This window comes from Suricata suricatta, chromosome 2 (assembly GCF_006229205.1).
Source record: "Suricata suricatta isolate VVHF042 chromosome 2, meerkat_22Aug2017_6uvM2_HiC, whole genome shotgun sequence".
In the NCBI taxonomy this organism is placed as follows: Eukaryota; Metazoa; Chordata; class Mammalia; order Carnivora; family Herpestidae; genus Suricata; species Suricata suricatta.
Genome location: NC_043701.1, coordinates 95,133,249 through 95,156,943, shown reverse-complemented (window position 1 = coordinate 95,156,943; position 23,695 = coordinate 95,133,249). Strand labels below are relative to the sequence as shown.

Genomic DNA, 23,695 nt, shown 5'->3' with positions numbered 1-23,695 from the left:
GCTTTGTAGTAATGTTGCTATGCTCATTCTTGATATTGGTACTTTTATCTTTCTTGTTTAGTCAGGCCAGGGGTTTTTCAGTTTACTGATGCTCTCAAAGAACCAGTTTTGGATTTCATTGTTTTTTTTTCTTATTTTAAAAAATGTTTATTTACTTATTTTGAGAGAGAGAGTGAGAGCACATGCAAGTGAGGAGAGGGGCAGAGAGAGGGCAGGAAAGAGAATCCAAAATAGTTTCAATTGCTCAGAGTGGAGCCCAACTTGGGGCTCAGTCTCATAAGCATGACATCATGATGTGAGCCAAGATCAAGAGTCGAATGCTTAACTGACTGAGCCACCCTGGTGTCCTGATAATTATTTTCTTCCTTCTAGTTTCTTACGGAGTAAGTTTATTGATTTGAGATCTTTCTATGTAATATAGATATTTAGTCGCATAAATTTCTTTCTCAGTAATACTTTAACCCTCATCTCACACATTTTTAAAAATTGGAGTTATTTTTACTTTTTTAAAGTTTTTATTGAAATTTCAGTTACATACCATGTAATTTTAGTTTCAGGTGTACAATAAAGTGACCCAACACTTTCCTACATCACCTGGTGCTCCTCATGACAAGCACACTCCTTAATCTCCATTATCTATTTAATCCACCTCCTATCCATCTCCTGTCTGGTAACCGTCAGTTTGTTCTCTGTAGTTAAGAGTCTGTTTCTTGGTTTGCCTTTCTCTTTATTGTGTTTTCCCCCTTTACTCATTTGTTTCTTAAATCATATGGTATTTGTCTTTCTTTGACTTATTTTACTTAGTATAAGACTCTTCTAGCTCAGTCCATGACACTGCGAAAAGCAGATTTCATTCTTCTTTATAGATGAGTCTTATTACACACACACACACACACACACACACACACACACACACACCCTATCTTCATTTATCACTCAGTGAACACTTTCAGTGTTTTCATAAATTGGCTATTGTAGATAATGCAGCTATAAACACTGGGGTGCATGTATCCCTTTGAATTAGGTTTTTTTTTGTATTCCTTGGGTAAATAGTAGTACAATTGCTGGATTATAGGGTACATTTTAATTATGTTTGGTTTCATTTTCATTCAGCTCAAAATACTTCTGAATTTCTCTTTTGATATCTTCTTTGATCCATGCATTATTTAGAAGTGAGCTGCTTAGCTTCCAAATATTTCAAGATTTCCAGGCCATTTCTGTGCTTGATCCCTCCACTCCCCATTCTTCCCCTTCCCTTCTCCTCCCTTCCCTTCCCTTTCCTTCTCCCCTTCTCTTCTCAAGATTTTACTTTTAAGTAATCTCTACACCCAATGTGGAGCCTGAACCTAGCACTCTATGATCAAGAGTTGCATGTGCTACCAACTGAGCTAGCCAGGTGTCCCTCTGCTCCTGACTTCTGATACAGTTCCATTTTGGTGAAGTAATATACTTTGCATCACCTGAATTTGTAAAAACATATTGAGGCCTGTGTTATGGCTTAGAATATGGTCTCAGAACACATTTAAGAAGAATGCATATTCTTGTGTTGATAGGTGGAGTCTTCTATAAATGTCCATTAGTTCAAGTTGGTTGAGAGTGCTATTAAAGTCATTTATATCCCTGCTGTACTTTTGTTTTGTCAATATTTAAGGAAAGTATTGAAATCTCTGAATAAAACTGTAAATTTTTATTCTCTTTTTGGTTCTTGATAAATTGATCCTCTTATATAATTATGAAAAAACCCCTTTATCCCTGGTAATATTTTTTTGCTTTGAAATCTACTTTGACTACTATTAACATCACAGTCTATCTTCAAGTAATATTACATACCACTTAGGAACCTTAAAATAGAATATTTCCATTTCTCCCTCCTAGTCTTACGGGTATTGTTTTTACAAATTCTTACTTATACTTCTGTTATAAACCTTATGCTGCAATGTTATATTTTTCTAAAAAAAGTAAATTATTTTTGAAACACACTTACAAAAGCATTATTGGGGTGCCTGGCTGGTTCAGTCAGTAAAGCATGTGACTTATTTTTTTTGTTTTTTTATTTTTGGAAAGAGCGTGCGTGTGCATGCACGCAAGTGGGGGAGGGGCAGAGGGAGAGGGAGAGAGAGCAACCCAAGCTCTGCACTATCAGCACAGAGCCAATTCAGGGCTCTATCCCACAAACCATGAGATTATGACCTGAGCCGAAATCAAGAGGCTGATGCTTAACTGACTGAGCAACCCAGGTGCTCCAAGCATGTGACTCTTAAACTCAGGGTCATGAATTCAAGTCCCACTCTGGGCATGGAGACTACTTAAAAAATTATCAATCATTATTAACTATCATTATATTAATCCATTTATTACTATTTTTTAATATTTTCCATTCCTTTGTGTGAATTTCAGATTTTGATCTGGTATTATTTTCTTTCTGCTTGAAGGTCTTCTTCCAACATGTCTAGTACTGTAGGTCTGCTGGTGTAAATTATGTTACCCTGTATCCTCTTAAAAATTCTGTACATTGCCTTATTTTTGAAAAATAATTTTCTGCATGTAGCATTTTGAAATTTTTCTTTTTGGTACTTTCAAGTTATTACTCTATTGTCTTCTGGTTTGTATTGTTTCTAATGAGAAGTCTGTGATTTTCTTACTTTTTCCCCTTATATATCTTATGCTGATTTTCTCTGGCTGCTTTAATTTTTTTCTCCTTATTGCAGGTTTTAAGCAATTTGGTTATGATGTGTCTTGGAATAGTGTACTTTATATTTCTTATATTTGGAATTTATTGAACTTTTTGGATCTGTAGTTTTTAGTTTTCACCATATTTGGAAAAAATTTTCATTATTTAAATGTTTTTGGCTTTCCTTTGGGAACATATGAAATATAATAACTGTTTAGGGCTCCTACTCATTCTACCAAATGTGTCATATCTGGGTTTATTTCTATTGATTGAGTTACCCTTTGGGAACTTGCTTTTTTAATTGCCTGGTGAATTTTGATTGGATGCCAAACACTGTAAATTTTACTTTTTTGGGGTATGTTTGAACTTTTAAAAAATATTTTATTTTATAAGTAATCTCTGCATCCAACATGAGGCTTCAACTTACAGGCCTGAGATGAAAAGTTGCATGCTCTACCAACTGAGCCAGCCAGGCGCCCTGGTATTTTTGAATTCTTCTATATTTATTACTGAGCTTTGTACTGAAACACATTTAAATTACTTGGAAACAGTTTGGTCCCTTTGAGGTTTGCTTTTAAGCTTTGTTAGTTGGGCTCAGAGCTGTGTTTAGTATGGGGATATTCCCCCTCTACCCCCAAACTCTGAGGAAATACTTCCCTTAATATCCAACTCAATGACCCATGAACATAGAGACTGCTCACTTGAGCTGGTTTAATAAGAACTACTATTTTTTTTAAAGTTTATTTGTTTCTTTTGAGGGAGAGTGGGAGAGGGGCAGAGAGAGAGCAAGAGACAGGGAATCCCAAGCAGGCTTTGCACTGTCAGTGCTCAAACTCAAGAACTGTGAGATCATGACCTGAGCAGAAATGAAGAGCTGGACGCTTAACCAACTAAGCTACCCAGGCACCTTAATAACCACTTTTACTAGTGGTACCAGAGGGGAGGAGTTGGTTAAATAAGTGATGGGGATTAAGTAGTACACTTATCATGATGAGCACTGGATGATGTACAGAAGTATAGAATTATTATACTGTTCACCTGAAACTAATATAACACTGTATGTTCGCTAGCTGGAATTAAAATAAAAACTTCAAAGAATAAGAACTACCCCTGACCCTTTGTGAGCCTTTGTGAAAGGACTGTTCTCTTTCTTCCTTTCTGGTAGATATTTCCTCTGCCTTTGGCAGTTTTCTTAATGTGCTGATTAGTACTCAGATGAAGACTCAATGGAGAACCTATGAAGATCTCTGGAACTCTAAGAAGCTCTCTCCTTTTAGTTCTTTGTTTGTTTTTTTTTTTTAACGTTTCTTATTTATTTTTGAGACACAGAGAGAGACAGCAAGAGCAGGGGAGGGTCAGAGAGAGAGGGAGACACAGAATCTGAAACAGGCTCCAGGCTCTAAGCTGTCAGCACAGAGCCCGATGCGGGGATCAAACCCACAAACTGTGAGATCATGACCTGAGCTGAAGTCTGATGCTTAACTGACTGAACCACCCAGCTGCCCCTTTAGGTCTTTGTTCTAAGGGTGCTGCCTAATTTGGTTTCCTGGGCTCTGCATGGGTTTCCCCTTCTAGCTCTGAGGCTTGGAAACTGTGCAGTAATCTGGATAAGAAAAGTGTAAGACTCACCTCATTTGTTTCCTCTTCCTCAGGGATCATGATATCCAATGTTAGAAAATTGCTTCACATGTTTTGTTCTGTTTCCTAGGTATTTCTAGCAGAAAGATAAATCCAGTTCTGTTAACCTATCTTGGCTGGAAGCAGAAATCTCTAATTTCATCTGGTTTTCACAGCAACTGACACAAATGATCTCTTCCTCTTTTCTAACACTCTCCTTTGTTGGCTTCTATGATACCACACTCTCCTGGCTTTCTTTTTCTCTCTCCAGCCATTCTCTAGGTTCCTTTGTTGGTGACTGCTTTTCTACCTGAATTTAAATTTTGCAGGATCTTGTGTCTCAATATCCTGTCCTAGTTCTCCATCTATAATTTATTTCTAATTAGACAGTTTTAATTGGGTCCGTCAGGTCCATTACTTAACCACTGTCATCTCTTCCCTGCTTTGCTCTCCCTGATCCTGTTCTGGTTCCCAAACACCATTCTCCACACAGCAGCCAAATTAAACAAACTGGTTCATGCACTTTTCTGAATAACCTCCTTTGTGCCATGGAGCCCTTTGGAAGACTGATGGAATCTGAGGACTCCTTACCAGAAGGATTTATAACGAAGTGCTAAATAACACATTGGTCTCAAAGAAAACCAATAAACTGAAACATAGTATTCAAATTATTTAACAAAGAGTTCAAAGTTGTGATACAGTTATGGTCATGCTTCATTGTTAGCACATTAATAAAATATAGTAGTGATGGGTGTAAAGATATTCTAACATATCTCTAACAACTGTAATGTGACATCAAAATTTCTGTGATTTTCAGTGGTGACAATATAGGCACCAGTCATACTTCTGTAATTTGTTGTTCATATTCATAATTAAATTAGTTTTTTTTATCAAGGATAGGTGGGAAAAAAGTTATGATTTTTTTTTTCTGATTCAGGTTAATTGTCTCTGAATCCCATCCAGATTTTCCTTGTGGGTCATGTACCACTGGTTAAAAACCTCTGATGGCTTTCTGATAGAGTAAGAAAAGAATCTAGAAGAAAAGATAAAAATCTCACTATGGTTTACAAGGTGCTGCCTGATCCAGTCCCTGAGTATCTCACACAACTCTCTGCCCATCCTTGTCCTTCTTAGTCACTGTGACCCCTAACTCCAGGCCCTTATATTAGCTGTTCCCCCTATTTAAAATAATACCACCTCTGTCCTGGTTACTGATTTATTACCTTTTGGGTTCATATTCACCCTTTTGCCTGATAAATATTTTTCTTTTATCAGCTAGTATGATGTCAAGCTGTATCAGTTTAGGGAAAAACACTGCAGGAGGGGGAATTTCTCTTCCTGCTCTTCCTGGTGGTTTATTGGGAAGGCTCCTGCAGGGTGAGCTTTTCTCTCTGCTACTCTGCTCAAACAGTTTTTTTCACAGTTAGTTGAGTGCAGTTTTTCTTGTGTTTGGTCACCAAGTCTTTGTTCAGCTCTTGACTCGGCCAGGAGAGGTGTAACCATGGGACCCAGATAGCACTGGCCTGTGTTTCAGCCAGGGCACTAACACATGCACCTTCCTATACATGGGATTGTACTTGACTCTTGCAGGGGACAAGCTGTCCCGCTCCTGGTTCCAACAGTGCCCCGTAGCTCTCCTGGCACCTAGGGTTCTGGCATGCCACAGGACAGATTTCCAGCAAACCCCACCAGTGAGGTATCTCATCAACTCCTCTGGCATCCAGTGAATGAAAGCTGTGCTCTTTGAAGTGAGGCATGAATCTTAGCCTTGGATGGGGAAGAATGAGGGGTCTTCGTTAGGTTTCTATTTTAACCTCACTAGTGGTTGCTACTTTTGTCTACTACCTCCACATTCTTTAGAATTGGCACATTTCACTAGCCAATTCCTGTTTTGCCTAAAGGAACTAGAAAAAGAAGAGCATAGCGCATTCTTAAGAGATTTCTTGCCCCCAAAATGACCTGTGATATAAATGTAGTCTTATTTGAGGGCCTCTCTCTTAGAGCATTACAGTGATACTGTAGTGAAGTTTGGGAAAGATTTATGTTTTATACACTTAGTGATATAGTAATATTTTATCATATAGTCTAAATATTACAAGAATTAAATAAAAATTAATTGGAGAACATGTAGGTAAAACTTGTTGATATTTGTTAAACCATTACCTCTTTATATTGGATGGATTCCTCAGACTTGTCAGTAAAGTCTGACTTGATGTTACTCATGGAGCACAGAGAAACTGAGTTGGTAGTTTTTTCAGTAGAATATGCCATTGATCCCATCTCTTCATCAGCTTTTTTAATATCCTTAAACCAAGAAACATGTTACCATTAGAATAATGCCTTCAAAATTCAAAAGAATTTTATTAAGCATCCCTCTGAAACTGTATTGCATCTGATATTGAAAGTGGTATATTCTTGTGTAGTTCTTGCTGAAGTTTTCAAGCTTGATACAGGGCAAGTCCAACTTATACTAAAATGTTAGTGGATGACAATAGCTTATTGTGCTTTCTTTTCCAAAGACCTGTATAATTAACTGGAGAAAACAATGCCTTAGTTCAAAACAGCTATTCCACTAGAAGGGACAGATTTTGATAAGAAGAACTTTGTGAGGGAGAAGACTCAAAGCTCCTCTTTCTGACTCCTTCTTCCGAGCCTTTGATGGAGCTTAGAAATTTGTAATCTATATATCTAGGCACTTAAATGTGATGCTAGGCCTGAGAGAGATATCCAGAGACAATAACACTTGTAAGCCTGCAACTGCTGCCCCTTCCAAACTGATTGGAAAGCAAACTCAGGTGGGCCAGCTCCTAGAGAATAAGAAATAGCAGAGACATCAAGTTAACTTTTAAGAAACTTTAAATCATAGGGCAAGGAGGAAAGTCTAAACCAGACCATTTTAAGTCTAGTTTTTGTTTTTCCCGCTACTCAGAGAAATGAGACCAGATTTAGTGAAATAAAGAAAACTACACACTCTCTGCTCATCTGAATGGGGTGTGAGTAAATTTATGACTTCCTCATGAAGAGATGAAGGAGACAAGACAGAAATGAAGAGCCCAGTTTGAATGATGGTGTCCCAGACCAGGGTGGGGAGCAGAGACAGAACAGCCATAGGTGGATTTAGGTGCCAAGTAGCATATGCATATGGAAGGCTTTCCAGATACTGTGATTCTTGGACAAGCTTAACAACTATTAATCAGTCATTTCAAAGTACGGTAAACTTTAACCAGCCTTAGTATCTTAACATCTTTAATCAGACACTCTTTTATGCTACCACTTTCTTTTTTTTCCTATAAATTTCTCTGCCAAGAAAGAAATCATTTACTTGGCTTTTTCCAGGAGCTACTTATTTTATGGCAAGTTTAAAATAAAATTTTAACCTCTTCTCAAAATAAGTTTTTCTAAGTAGGTGCTTTCTAAGAAGGTCAAAGACAGTTTCTTTTCCTGAGAAGGCTGCGAGACAAAATACTGAGGACAGGAAGTTTTGGTATGTATCTATCTGTTTTTATTTCATTTTCATGTGGAAAAATCACTAATGGAATATGTCTGTAAGTAATAATATATGTTCAAGATAAATAATTACAGCATTACTCTTCCTGATTTGAAATTTTCTAAAAAGTTTGATTGGATAATACTAATAATAGTAATATAATAAAATTTAGTATTATATCTCCAGAGCTTATAACCCTAACTACTGCTATGCTGCTTCTTACAATTGATTCTCTTAGCAACAGTAACTATAAAATACTTAAGAGCATCATGAATTCAAATCAACTGATTCATTTGGACAGTAAGCACTTCTAGAGTTTCAGAAATGAGTTACTGTTCATGTAGGTATCATGGATGTTATGTTTACTATGCAGTACCCAGAATATTGTAATTGTTCACTGAGTATTAATAATGGTATTGTTCTATCAGAATGAGCTTTATTTTAGGCAATCGGAGACTACTAATCCATTGTGGATAAGGTGTTTTAAATACTTATATACTACAAACATTCCACTTCTGTTTTCCTGACATTGTGAAACTCTTTAACCTAAGACCTAATAATGGAGTTTAGTTACTTATAATGAAAAATAAAGACACGTTACTTCAAAGAAAGATGTGAGTGAAGTAGTTTTTAAAAATATCAAAATATGGTTAATTTAACCATAGCTATTTTCTTTTATTGTTATATTTATTAGTTTGAAAATACTGAACTTAATAATTTCATAAACTTTTAAGTCTACTCTGGAATGAAAATCACACAAATTCAATTGTCATAAAATGGCTAACATTTATTTTTACAGGAAAATATGTTCTAATGTGAAATAAAATTGAAACTGGAAGTTTTTGAATTGATGTAAGATTACATTTTCAAACCTCTTTTTTTTTTTTTTTTACTATCATTGCTTTATAGAAGGTGTTTGAAAATAATTTATTCTAGCATTGTGGAGAAAGCTAGGGTTCAAAATATGACGTTTTAAACTTAAGTTTTAAGTTTAACTTTCTAAATTTCCTAATTTGTGAAATATTTCTTAAGTTTTCAATTTTAATTTCAATACAGTTAACATACAGTGTTATATTAGTTCCACACATACAATATAATGATTCAACAATTCCATACATTACTCAGTTGCATCATGAGAATTTTAATCCTCATTACCTATTTTATCTACTCTTTCCCCCCCCATCCATCTCCCTTCTATGGAGAACATCAGTTGGTTCTCCATAGTTAAGAGTCTGTTTCTTGGTTTCTCTCTCTCTCTCTTTATTCCTTTGCTCATTTGTTTTGTTTCTTAAATTATACAAATCATATGGTATTCATCTTTCTTTGACTGACCTATTTTTAAAAAATTTTTAAATATTTATTTATTTATTTTGAGAGACCGACAAGAGAGCACAAGAAGGAAAGGGGCAGAGAGACAGGGAGAGACATAATCCCAAGCAGGCTTATGTGGGGCTCAAACTCACAAACCATGAGATCATGACCTGAGATGAAACCAAGAGTTGGACACTTAACTGACGGAGCCATCCAGATGCCCCTCTCTGACTGACCTATTTTCACTGAGCATTATATTCTCTAGCTCCATTTATGTCATTGCAAATGGCAAGATTCCATAATTTTTATGGCTGAATAATATTCCATTGCACATATATACCACATCTTCTTTATCCATTTATCAATCGAAGGACACTTGGGCTGCTTCCATAATTTGGCTATTGTAAATAAAGTTGCAATAAACACAGGGGTGTCTTATATCTTTAAACTAGTATTTTTGTATTTTTTGGGTGAATACCAAACAGTGCAACTATTGGATCCTAGGATAGTTTTATTTTTAACTTTATGAAGACCCTACATACTGTCTTCCATAGTGGCTGTACCAGTTTACATTTCCACCAATAGTGCATGAGGATTCCTTTTTCTCTACATCCTTACCAACACTTGTTCTTTTTTTTTTTTTTAAGTTTATTTCTTTATTTTTAGAGAAAGAGAGAGAGAGAGAGAGCAAGTGAGTAGAGGCAAGGCAGAGAGAGAGGGCTCTCAGTATAGAGCCTGATGCGGGGTGCAACCCCAGGAACTGTGAGGTCAACCTGAGCCATGAATCTGGAGTCAGATGCTTAACTGACTGAGCCATACAGGCACTCATTTCTTGTGTTTTTGATTTTAGCCATTTTGATAGATGTGAGATGATATCTCACTGTAGTTTTGATTTGCATTTCCCTGATGACAAGTGATGCTGAACATTTTTTAATGTTTCTCATCTAAATGTCTTCTTTGGAAGCCTATTTGCAGTGTGCCTGGCAAATATAACAAAACCTAACATTATGATTCAGGACTTCTGTGGTATGAATTCTGAAAAGCTAAAATAAAAACCCAACCCTGCTAACATAGCATTATGTCACATAAACATTACCTGTGACCTTGCAAGCGAATAATATAGATCTTGTTTTGCTATTAGCTCAGCATGTGTTCCTTTTTCCACCACCATCCCATCTTTTATGGTCACAATCAGATCTGCACTTCGAATAGTGGAAATTTGGTGTGCTATGACTATTGTAGTTCGACCTTTGCTTGCCTACAAAACAGTAAGTATAGAAAAAAATGAAATTAATAGAAATAACAAACTATAATCTTAAAAAAATCTTCTTATAGCATTATTTTAAATATTAAGGAATCTTATCTTTGAATATAGAAATTTTGACTTTAATGGATTAGGAAAGCCAATAAAAATTAAAATAAAAAGAAAGTCAAAGTTCATTAGATGCTAATTTTGTGGATTTATAAAACTATAGTATCTTCAACTAGACAGGAAGCTAAAGGCTATATACTTTGAGTTATGTCATAGCTTCCTGGGTACTAGTAACTAAAAGTAATTCAGTAACTTAGACTCACTGTTTTCTTTATCTCTAAAATGGGGATATTACTTAACTAGTTGGGTAAAAATTCAAGGTAATGCATGTTTTTAACTCTCACAAGTACTCTACATGTATGGTAAAGTACACATAAATGTACAGATAAATGCATTTTCACAAACCAAATACATCCAGATGCATAGTATCCAGATTTTTTAAGAAAAGGGTCATTACTAGCACCCTGAAACCCTGTTCAGGATCTCTTTTATCACTGTTCCCACTCATCCACACCAACAGTAATCACTATCCTGACTCCAAACAGCATAGGTTAGTTTTGATTTTCTGCTGTTTTTTATATAAGTAGAACCATTCAGCATATATCTTTCTATGAGAATTTTTATTCAACATTATGTTTTTCTGATAATCATCCATTTTGTTGTATATCATTGTAGATCATTCATTCTAACTGCTGAATAAAATTCCACTGTGTGAATATATCACAATTTATTTACCCATACTACTGTTGAGTGGCATTTGGATAGTTTCAGGCTGTGTTATATGGGTAGTTTTGGCTATAATAGATTCCTATACATGTCTAGTTGATGGACATATGTAAAGAATTCTACTAGTTACACACTGGAGAGAGAGCATCTGCTGAGTCATACATTCACCTTTTTTAGATCCTGTCAAATAGCTTCCTAAAGTGGTTGTCCCAATTTATAGACCCCCCAAAGTGCAGAAGAGTCACGGTTACTCTATATTCTCACTAACATTTGATGCTTTTTGACTTTGGGTAGGTGGGTACTATCCTATTGTGGCTTTATTTGCATTTCCCTGATGACTGGTAAAACTGAATAACTTTTCATATTGTCATATGGTTAGTGACAATTTGGACATTCTCTTTTGTGAATTGTTGCAGCTATCTTATCCTTGTCAGTTTCCAGGACCTGTTTATATATGCTATGAGGACTTTGTCACACACAATATATTACAATTTCCCCCCCTCTAAATGGCTATCTTTTTACTCTCTTAATGGTGTCTTTATTAATAGAATTTTAAAATTTTAATGAAGTGCTATTTATCAACTTTTCATATAATTTGTTTTTTGTGTCCTAATATAAGAAATCTTTATCTACTCTAATGTCACATAGATGCTTTCCTATCCTTTACCTTACAATGTTTATCATTTTGTCTTTTATATTTAGATCTATAATTTATCAGGAATTGACTTCTGTGTGTGATATAAAGTAAAAGTCAGTGTACATTTTCCCATATAGTTAAATAATTATCCCAGCAACATTTCTGAAAAGACCATCCTTACTTCACTGCTCTGCAGTTATTTTTGTCATTATATCAGATGGCCATTATTTTATGTCTGTTTTTGTATTTTGTATACAGTCCTACTATTCAGGTTATCTATTATTGCACCAATGCTACACTGTCTTAACTACCACACATTTAAAGTAGGCCTTGAGGGGCACCTGGGTGGCTCAGTCAGTTGAACGTCCAACTCGGGATTTTGGCTAAGGTCATGATCTCACAGTTTGTGAGATAGACCACATGTTGGGCTCTGTGCTGACAGCATGGAACCTCCTTGGGATTATCTCTCCCTCCCCCCCCGCCCCTCCCACTTCAAAATAAATAAATAAACTTAAAAAACATATGCCTTGAGATCTATTAACTTAAGTCTTCCAGCTTTATTTTTCCTCTACAAGATTGTTCTGACTATTCTTGAAATAATGTTTTTTCTATAAATGCCTAGCACAATAATGGATACTTTGGGCATAAAACAGGCACACTAAAATTTTTCTGGTACTCAAGAATTGATAGCTAATATTATTACTATTTATACTGTTATTGTATTAATGCTAGTTACTTTTATAGTTCTTATTTTTATTCTTATCTAATACAAAAAAGGAAATTGGAGTTCAGAAAAGTTAAGAAGCTGGCTCAAGGCTCAGCCAGTCACTGGAAAGACTGGTACTAACATCTGGTATGGGGTTCTCTAATCTCTGAAAAGGGTTGCTCCATAAAGATATACTTGATAAAGTAGATGAGTTTTACCTTCAAATTCTATTCCAAGTCTATAAGAGAATAAAACTTTTCTGAACAAGTTATTAAGGTTAAATAATAATGTAGAAGCAGATTAATAATATACTGTTATGTGGAAAAATCATGCATCATGTTATAACTATGTTAAAATATCTATCCATAGAAAACGACACCTCTATAAAAATATACCAAAACACTCATAGTGCCTGTTTTTAATTATTGGGCCAATGGGTTGTATTCTTGTCTCAATTTCCTTAATTTTATTTGATGTAAATGCATTTCATTTTTGTTTAAAAAAAAGAAAGCTGATAAAAAGCAAGAACGCTAATACAATTTGGATATGTTCAATTTCTAATAACTTTGTTCCTATGAATAAAATATATACGCACATTAGAAAAAAATAGGTGCTACTATGAAAAACTGAAAACATTTACACTGCTATGATTAAAAGTCTTTTTTAAATTGTTTTTACAGTGCTTTATTTAAAATAAAAAAGAAAAGTATATTCTGAAACATTTGATTTACATTAAGATGACCATGTAGAGTATTATCCAAACTAGGAAACTCTTGAGTGGGACAAAGGTGGCAAACTGGACCTTTCCCGGGACAACCAGGAGATGTGGTCATGTAACTATAACTTCAAACCTTTTGAATTCATGGTCTAGGATAAAAAAGTTTACAGTGAAATAATATATATCACTCAGGCTCCAAATAGCAATAGAGAGGTGGTTCTTATCTAAGTTTAAAAGGTTCTAGAACTAACATCTCTCTTTGTGGTTTTGCTTACACAGTCCTATGAGTTGTCTGGGGAAAGTATGCTTATCTCCTTGTGAGAGATGGGAAAAGTGAGGCTCAGAGAAAGTAAGCAAAGGACACCACTCCACATAGTAGGTAGGTGACAATGCTGAAACACACTCAGGTCCTTTGAATACTCTAAGCCCACAAACCCTGCCTGATGCATTCTCTGTGACATGATGTGTTCCTTTTAATGTGACGCAAACCCTTTGAATTGACTGCTTCCCATAGCTTGCAAATTTTCTTTTTCTGTACCAGCACAAAACACAGGCTTTCATTTGGCAAATGTACACTTTTGTAACAGTTTTACACATGAACTCCCTCTGCTGAAATGCAGACAATGATGAGAATTACTGATCTTTAACAGTGATCTTATAATACTGGGCATACATACCAAAAGAGTTATTTTTTATTTTATACCATCCACTTCATTTAAACAGTATTTATAAACTATACCATCTGATCATTTATTATGTATAATTTCAAAAATGGGTGGTTTCTAAATTTTACAAAAAATAAAAAATGAGTATCTTGGAAAAGGAGAAAACCAAAGCAGTGCCTCAAAAAATGAAGAGTCAATTGTATAAAATAAAAGACAGACTTCTGTTTTCAACTGAAGATAAACGATCAGGAATAAGATTTACCTTTCCACCTGAAATCAAGAAAACATTTGGAAAAAGATATGGAAAATTTGTTTCCAAACACTGAACATTGTGAGGCAGTGAAGCAGAGCGATCCTTAAGATACTTAAAACACAGAATCTGAGTACTACAATAGTCCCAGATTATTGTCTTTAATGAGTTTTTAGGGTGTAGTGTAGGGAGGAGGAATACAGGTGAAACTTGGTTGACTTGCTGAGTTAAGAAGGGGGAACTAAGAGTCTGGGAAGACCAAGGCAGCAAGAGTTCACAGGAAAGAGTGCTGGAAATGAAAGAATGCAGAAAGAAAATTTAGAAGAGCTTTAGAGGACTTTCCTCAAGTGTTGAGCAGAGAGCTGACTACAAAAAAAAAATGTGAAGAAAATATTCACAAAAGAGCTCTTGAAAAGGATTAGAGGGTACCACACCCATCATTCATTGAGGGCAGGCAATACCCGTTATAACCAACATGACTGTAAAACTTCAAAATGCATAGAGGTATTGAGTAGAGTACATAGAGTTTTGCCTCAATAGTAGAGAATAATTTGCTCTAGAGTAAACATGGCTCTAATTTAGCTGTACAAAAGTTAAAAGCAAGGAAAAAAAGATCAAACTGTTTTTAAGTAACTTAAAATTCCATGTCTCAACAAATGCTAGGAATATTTCAAAGAAATATTCTTTGAAAAAAAACCCCTACCACCCAACAACATAAAATTTACAAGTTTTGACATCCAATAAAAAGTGACCAGGCAAGAAAAACAGTAAGAAAATACAACCAATATGAGGACAAAAATCAGTTACTCAAACTGCCCCAGAACTAAAACAAATGTAAGAATTAGAAGACAAGTACATTAAAACAATTATTGTATCTCTATCTCCATATGTCCAAAAAATTAAGTAGAGACATCTAAACTATAAAAGTGACCATAATTGGGGCACCTGTGTGGCTCAGTCAGTTGGGCATCTGACTTCGGCTCAGGTCATGATCTCACACTTGTGAGTTTGAGCCCTGCCTTGGCCTCTGTGCTGACAGCTCAGAGCCTGGAGTCTGCTTTGGATTCTGTGTCTCCCTCTCTCTCTACCCCTTTCCTGCTTGCATTCTGTATGTCTGTCTCTTTCTCTCAAAAATAAACATTAAGAAAATGACCATAATCAATTTCTAGGTATGAAAAATACAGTATCTAAGATGAAAAACACAGTAGATGGGAATAATGACAGATTAGATATTGCAGAAGAAAAGACAGGTGAACTCAAAGACACAGCAATATAAACTATCCAAAATTAAACAGAGAGAAAAAAACAATAAAAATATATTAAGAGAATATCAGTGAGGTGTAAGGCAAATTCAAACAGCCTAACATATGTGTAATTGGTATCCCTGTGATGTGGGAAAACTGTTTGAAGAAACAATGATAAAATGTTTCTAAATTTGATGAAAATGATGACCCCCACAGATCCTGTAACCTCAGCACAAGAAGCATGAAGGAAACTATTCCAAGGTATATAAAAATCAAATTACTCAGCAGTAGGGACATATAGTAAAATCATAAAAGCAGCCAGGCTGTGGAGTGGGGTGGGGAAAGACACATTATAGAAAAAGGAGCAGAGATAAAATTGACGGTAGATTTCTCATCAGAAAAAATGCACGCAGGGCACCTGGGTGGCTCAGTCAGTTAAGTGCCTAGACCTCAGAGTTCAGGTCATGACCTTAGAGTTTGTTGAGTTCAAGCCCCACATTGGGCTCTGCACTGACAGCATGGAGCCTGGAGCCTCCTTCAGATTCTGAGTCTCCCTCTCTCTTTGCCCCTCACCTGCCCCTGACCCCCCCAAAAAAGAAATAAACATTAAAAAATTAAAAAAAAAAGAAATAATATATGCAAAAAAACAGTGAAACAATGTTTTTAAAGTATATAAAGAAAGAAAACGAAAGAAAATAGAAACAACTCAGCCTAGAGTTCTATGTCCAGAAAGTACATTTTTCAAGGCTGAAGGTGAAACAATGATTTTTTTCACACATATACTGAAGGAAGTCCTTCAAATGAAAGAGAATGATACCAAATGGAAACATGGATATACACAAAGAAATAAAGAGCACTGGAAATGGTAATGACATGGAGAAATACATAATTTTTCCTTATTATTTAAATTCCTTAAAGAAAAATTGACTAAGCAAAAAACAAAGGAAACAATGTAGTATGGGGTTTGACATATGTTTAAGTAAAATGTCTAATAATAGATTAAAGGTCAGCAATGCCAGAATGGAAGTATAGTAATGTAAGTCTTTCTATTATATGTAAGGTGATGTAATATAATTCACTTATCATGAATGTGATAAGTTTAAAAGGTATATACAATAAACCTGAAACCCATCACTGAAATGACAAAGTTATAACTAATAAACTCACAGTAGAGACCAAAGGAGATCATAAAAAGTACTCAGTTAATCCAAATCAAGATAGAATGCAAGAAAAACAGACACCAAGAGCAGAAAAAAATTGCAAGAGGATCCTTTCATATTTCAACATATCAAGGATCACATTAAATATAAATGGTCTAAATACCCCAACTAAAAGTCAGAGATTCTTAGACTGAATACACAAGGCAAGACCCAAACAAATGCCACCTATAAGAAACACATTTTAAATACAAAGACACTGAGTAAAAGAAAGCTGGACTGGATATATTAGTATCAGATTGTCAGGTCCCTCGCCCTGGCAGCGGGGCAGTAAAGCCTTGCGGGTCTGTTCCTGAGGGAGGTAGAGAAAAATAGGGCAGGAAGGGGATGCACAGAGAGTGAGGCAAGACAAGCCATTTCTGATCAAGCCCCCTTTATTAAGAAAATAATTCACTCTTATATAGGGTTTGGGGCGGGGAACTGACCCAGGTTGGTTGCCAGGTAACAGAATCAAATAAATATTAGAGAAAGGAAAAACTGAAACTGAAACTCTGGACACAGCATCAGAAGAAGCGCCCAGACTTGCCTCTGCAATGCTGGGGAGGGGAAGCTTAGCGCTGCATAAACCAGAATGCAGTTTGATCTTTTGTATTTTTTGGCTTTTTTCATCTGGCTCAGTAGGACTGTCTCTGAATCCTGGACCAGGAAATGCACTCTCCTAGCCTCCAGATGTAAATCTTGTTTTTTGGTTGCTCCCTGGAGAGTGATATATCCTTGCCTGAGGCAGCCAAAACTCAGCAGCTCCCAACATCAGATTAAGTACATTAAAGAGCAAAGGATATTTGAGTCCTCTCTCTCTTTCTCTCTCTCTCTCTCTCTTTTTTTTTTTTTTGATGACTCTGGCTAAAATGTAATCAATTTTCAAAAAAAAAAAAGAGTGAGAAAGGACTCAAATAAAATTAGAAATAAGAGAGGAGAATTAACAACACCACAGAAATACAAAAAATTATAAGGGAACTAAGAAAATAAAGAATTAAGAAAAATTATAAGCCCCAAACTGGACAACCTAGAAGAAATGGACAAATTCCTAGAAATATACAACCTACCAAAATGGAAGCAGCAAGAAACAGAAATATTTGAACAGACCTATTACCAGCAATGAAATTAACCCACTAATCAAAAAACTCCTAACGAACAAAAGACCAGGACCAGATGGCTTCATAGGTGAATTCTACCAAACATTTAAAGAAGGGTTAATACTTATTCTTTAGGGCATTTGAGTGGTTCAGTTGTTTAAGTGTCTGACTCTTGATTTTGCTTCAGGCCATGATCTCACAGTTCATGGGTATGAACCTCACATCAGGCCCTGTGCTGACAGAACAGAGCCTGCTTCGGATTCTCTTTGGTTTCTTTCTCTCCCTTTCTCCCTTCATCTCTCTCTGCCCTCCCTTCACCCTTGAAAATAAATAAATAAACAATAAAAAAGGAGGAGTTAATATTCTTTTCAAACTATTCAAAAAAATTGAAGAGGAAGGATAACTTCTAAATTTATTTTATGAGACCAACATTGATACCAAAATCAGATAAACACACACACACACACACACACACACACACACACACACACACACAGAGGGGCGGGTGGGAGAGGGAGAGGGAGAGGGAGAGGGAGAGGGAGAGGGAGAGAGAGAGAGAGAGAGAGAGAGAGAGAGAGAGAACTACAGGGTAATATCTCTGAGGAATATAGATGCAAAAATACTCAATAAACTATTAGCAAACAAAATCCAATAATACATTAAAATAATCATTCACCACAATCAAGTGGGATTTATTCCTGGGATGCAGGTATGGTTAGACATTCACAAATAAAGCAACATGATACATGTCATCAAAAAGAGAAAGGATAAAAACCATATGATCATTTCAATAGATTCAGAAAAAGCATGTGACAAAGTATAACATCCACTCATGATAAAAACCCTCAACGAAGTAGGTTTAGAAGGAGCATACCTCAATATAATAAAGGCCATATATAAAAAACGTACAGCTAATATCATACCCAATGGTGAAAAACTGAAAGCTTTTCCCCTAAGGTCAGGAACAAGACAAGGATGTCATCTTACTACTTTTATTCAACATAGTACTGGAAGTCCTAACCACAACAATCAGACAAGAGAAAGGGATAAAATGCATCTACATTGGTCAGGAAGAAGCAAAACTTTCCCTATCTACATGATATTATTTAGAAAACTGTGAAGAATCCACTAAAAAATTACAAAACATATATTAATTCAGTAAGGTTGCAGGATACAAAATCAATATACAGAAATCCCTGACACTTCTATATGCAAATAATGAAGTAGCAAAAAGAGATATTAAGAAAGGAATCTCATTTACAAGTGCACCAAAAATAATAAAATACATAGGAATAAACTTAACCTAGAAGTGAAAGACCTATTCTTTTAAACCTACAAAACACTGATGAAAGAAACTGAAGACAACACAAACAAATGGAAAGATATTTCATGCTCATGGATTGGATGAACAAATACTGTTCAAATGTCCATCCTATCCAAGAAATCCACAGATTTTTTTTCTTTCTTCTCCTTCTCTTTTCTCTCCTTCTCCTCCTCCTTCTTCTTCTCATTCTTCTCCTTCTTATCCTAGTCCTTCTCCTTCTCTTCCTCTTCCTCTACTTTTCCCTTGTTGTTCTCCTACCTCTTTCTCCTCCCCTTCCCCTCTCCCTTCTTTTTCTTTTTAAGTAGGCTCTATGCTCACTGTGGGGCTTGACCTCATGACTCAGACAAGAGTTGCATGCTCCACTGACTGAGTCAGCCAGGTGCACTACAATCTACAGATTTAATGCAGTCTCTACTCAAAATACCAACAACATTTTTCACAGAACTAAAACAAACAATCCTAAAATTTGTATGGAACCACAAAAGACTCTGAGTAGCCAAAGAAATCTTGAAAAAGAAAAACAAAACTTGAGGTATCACAATCCAAGATTTCAAGTTATACTATAAAGCTGTAGTAAACAGTATGGTACTGGCACAAAAATAGGCATGCAGATCAATGGAACAGAACAAAGAGCCCAAAAATAAACCTACAATTATATTGTCAATTAGTCTTTGAAAAAGGAGGCAAGAATATGCAATGGGAGAAAGTCTCTTCAATAAATGGTGTCAGGAAAAATGGTCAGTTACATGCAAAAGAATGAAACTGCCATTTTCTTACACATACACAAAAATAAACCCAAAAGGGATTAAAGACCTAAACATGAAGATCTGAAGCTGTAAAATCCTAGAAAAGAGTATAGGCAGTCATTTCTCTGATACTGGCCATAGAACATTTTTCTAGATACGTCTCCTGAGGCAAAGGAAACAAAAGCAAAAATAAACTATTGGGACCACATCAAAAGAAAAACCTTCTGCACAGCAAAAGAAATAATCAATAAAACTGAAAGAAAACTTACAGAATGGGAGAGAATATTTGCAAGTCACATATCTGATGAATGTTTAGTATTCAAAAAATATAAAGAACTTATACAACTCAATACCAAAAAACCCCAAAGAATCCAATTAAAATGGGCAGAATCATGAACAGACATTTCTCCAAAGAAGACATCCAGATGGCCAACAAACACATGAAAAGATGCCCAATATCACTCATCATCAGAGAAATGGAAATGAAAACCATAGGATATCACCTCATACCTTTAACAATGGCAAAAATAAAAAACACAAGTGTTGATGAGAATGTGGATAAAAAGGAACCATTGTGCACTGTTTGTGGGAGTGCAAACTGGTGCAACCACTGTGGAAAACAGTATGGAGATTCCTTAAAAAATAAAAAATAGAACTACCCTATGATCCAGTGATTCCACTGCCTAATATTTACCCAAATAATATGAAACAATTTGGCAAGGTATATGCACCCCTATGTTTACTGTGGTATTATTTATAATAGCTAAATTATGGAAGTTGCCCAATTTTCCACTGATAGGTGAATGGATAAATAAGAAATGGTGTACATATACACAATGAAATATTCCTCAGACAGTAAATGAAATCTTTCCATCTGCAATAACATGGATGGATCTAGAGAGTATAATGCTCTCTAGAGAGTAAAAAAAAGTCACTCAGAGAAAGATGAATGCCTTATGACTTCACTCATATGTAGAATTAAAAAAAAGAAGAAAATGGACAGAGGAAAAAAAAAGACAAAAGACAGTTCAAAAACAGACTCTTAACTACAGAGAACAAACTGATGGTTACTAGAGTGGAGATGAGTGGGAGGACAGGTGAAACAAGTGAAGGGGATTAAGAGTACACTTATCCTGATGAGCACTGAGCAATGTACAGAATTGTTGAATCACTATATTGTACACCTGAACCTAATATAACAGTGTGTTAGCTATACTGGAATTAAAATGAAAAAAATAAAACAGAATAAAGAGCAAAAGATATAACCAGAGTAAAGAAAGTTACTTTGTAATGATAATGGGGTCAATTCATCAAAAGGACATGACAATTTTGAATATTTATGCACATAATAACAAAGCCCCCATATACAGGACACCAAAATGCATAAAACTGTAAGGACAAATCCACAAATCCACAATAACAATGAAAGAATTCTATACCCCCTCTCAATTATTTATAGAAGTAGAGAATCTGTAAGGATAAAGAAGACAGTATTAATCAACTTGATATAATTAATGTTTATAGAACACTCTACCCAACAGCAGCAAATTGCACATTACTTCCAAGTCAACAGACAACATTTACCAAGATACATTATATTCTGTACCATAAAACAAGTCTTAATAAATTTTAAAAAATTCAATGCAAATTAAAACAATAATGAAATACCATGACACATTTATTCTGATGGTTAATGTTAAAATGCCTACCTATCCTAAGTGTTGGCAAGTATGTGGAGTAACTGGAATTCTCATATATTACAGGAATGTAAAAGGAAAATAATTTGGTTATTTAAAATGTAAACATACTCCTATCAAATGGTCCATCCATTTAAATCTCAGGTTTTTATTCAAGGGAAATAAAAGTTCATGTCCACAGAAAGGCTTATATATGAATGTTCAGAACAATCTTATGTGTAATATCCCAAAACTACAAACAAACTAAATAACTTAAATGGGGATTGATATCAATAAGCTCAAACAGTAGTATGTCCATACAATGGAATACTATTTACCAATAAAGAAGACTCAAATAACAGTATTAATCAACTTTATACAATTAATGTTTATATCATCATTGCATTCCGCAATGATGACAGGTCTGAAAATAAATATGCTGAATGCAGTAAGTCAGAGAGAAGGAAATACATGATGTATTATTCCATTTACACAAAGTTCTAGAAAATACATACTAATTTATCCTGGCAGTAAACAAACTAGGGGCAGTCAAGAGCCAGGCAGAAGAGAGAGGGTTGGGATGGAGTATTTACAAAAAGCATGTAAAAATTTTTTTTCTAATGTTTTTTATTTATTTTTGAGAGAGAGAGAGAGAGAGACAGCGTGAGCAGGGGAGGGTCAGAGAGAGAGGGAGATATAGAATCTGAAGCAGGCTCTAGGCTCTGAGCTAGCTATCAGCACAGAGCCTGACCTGGGGCTCAAACCCACAAACTGAACTGTTAGATCAGGACCTGAGACAAAGTCGGCCACTTAACCGACTGAGCCACCCAGGCGCCCCAAAGCATATAAAAATTTTGAGGAGTGATTGGTTGGCTATGCTGATTGTGGTGGTTTCACAGGTGGACATTTATGCCCAAACTTTTCTAATTGTATACTTTTATATGTGCAGTGTAAGTCAAACCTTAAAAAAGCTGTTAAGAAAAGGAAACTCAAACAAAAGAACCAGCTTATTTATAGCACCCAAATTGGCCTTTCTTGAAGTTCTGTAAGAATCCTGAATGGGACTGAGGCACTTTAATGAATGTTATCCAAATGTAATGATAAAGTGGATTGAGGAGCAACTAACTATTGTAGGTAGAAATACTTATTTTTCTTAATTTCAGCAAAGTCTGATGAAGTACACATAATTATATTGTTAACTGGTCTTTACTAGCATATGTGAGTTTCTCTAGGTGATACTTATTGTGTAATATAGTCTGCAGAAGAAAGGTCTAAACACTAAAATGCTTAGTGTTTATTTTTCATATTGCAAATATAGACTTTTTTTCTTCAATATTTTATTTAAATTTGTTAGTTAACACAGTGTAGTATTGGTTTCAGGAGTAGAATTTAGTGATTTGTTACTTACATATAACACCCAGTGCTCATCACAAGTGCCCTCCTTAATGCCCATCACCCATTTAGCCCTTCCCAATAAACTGTGGAGTGCATGAATCCCTTCAAATCAGTATTTCTCTATCTTTTGGGTAAATACTTATGAGTGAAATTGCTGCAGTAGTTCTATTATTAATTTTTTGAAGAAATCTCTATACTGTTTTCCAGAGTGGCTGCACCAATTTGCATTCCCACCAACAGTGTAAGAGAGTTCCCCTTTCTCCACATCCTTGCCAACACCTTTTGTTTCTTTTGTTAATTTTAGCCATTCTGACAGATGTGAGGTGGTATTTCATTGTGGCTTTGATTTGCATTTCCCTGATTAGGAGTGATGTTGAGAATTTTTTCATGTGTCTGTTAGCTATCTGGATGTCTTCTTTGGAGAAATGTCTGTTCATGTCTTCTGCCCATTTCTTAATTGGATTTTTTTTTTGGTGTTGAGTTTGATAAGTTCTTTATAGATTTTGGATACTAGCCCTTGATTTGATGTTATTTGCAAATAACTTCTCCCATTCTGTTGGTTGCCCTTTAGTTTTGTTGACTGTTTCCTTTGTTGTGCAGAAGCTTTTTATCTTGATGAAGTCCCAATAGTTCATTTTAGCTTTTGTTTCCCTTGCTTCTGGAGATGTGTCTAGTAGAAAGTTGCTGCAGCCCAGGTAAAGGAGGTTGCTGCCTGTGTTCTCCTCTAGGATTCTGATGGTTTCCTAACATTTAGGGTTTTTTGTCGATTTTGAATTTATTTTGTGTGTGGTGTAAGAAGGTGGTGGCATATAGATATGGGTGAATGATAATTGGGGTGAGAGTTTTTATTATTTGTTTTTTGTTTTCCTCAGTCTATTATTTTTATGTGGCAATTCTTTTTTTTAAAAAATTTTGTT

At 35.4% G+C, this 23,695-nt stretch overlaps 1 protein-coding gene across 1 annotated transcript in view; it reads right to left on the bottom strand.

The window, feature by feature from the left end:
- The window catches only part of ABCB5 (ATP binding cassette subfamily B member 5), a 95,613-nt gene that overhangs the window by 47,241 nt on the left and 24,677 nt on the right, over positions 1 to 23,695 (bottom strand). The window contains 2 exon segments of the mRNA XM_029919109.1: positions 6,452 to 6,592; positions 10,183 to 10,344. Coding sequence (XP_029774969.1) covers positions 6,452 to 6,592; positions 10,183 to 10,344 — 303 coding nt within the window.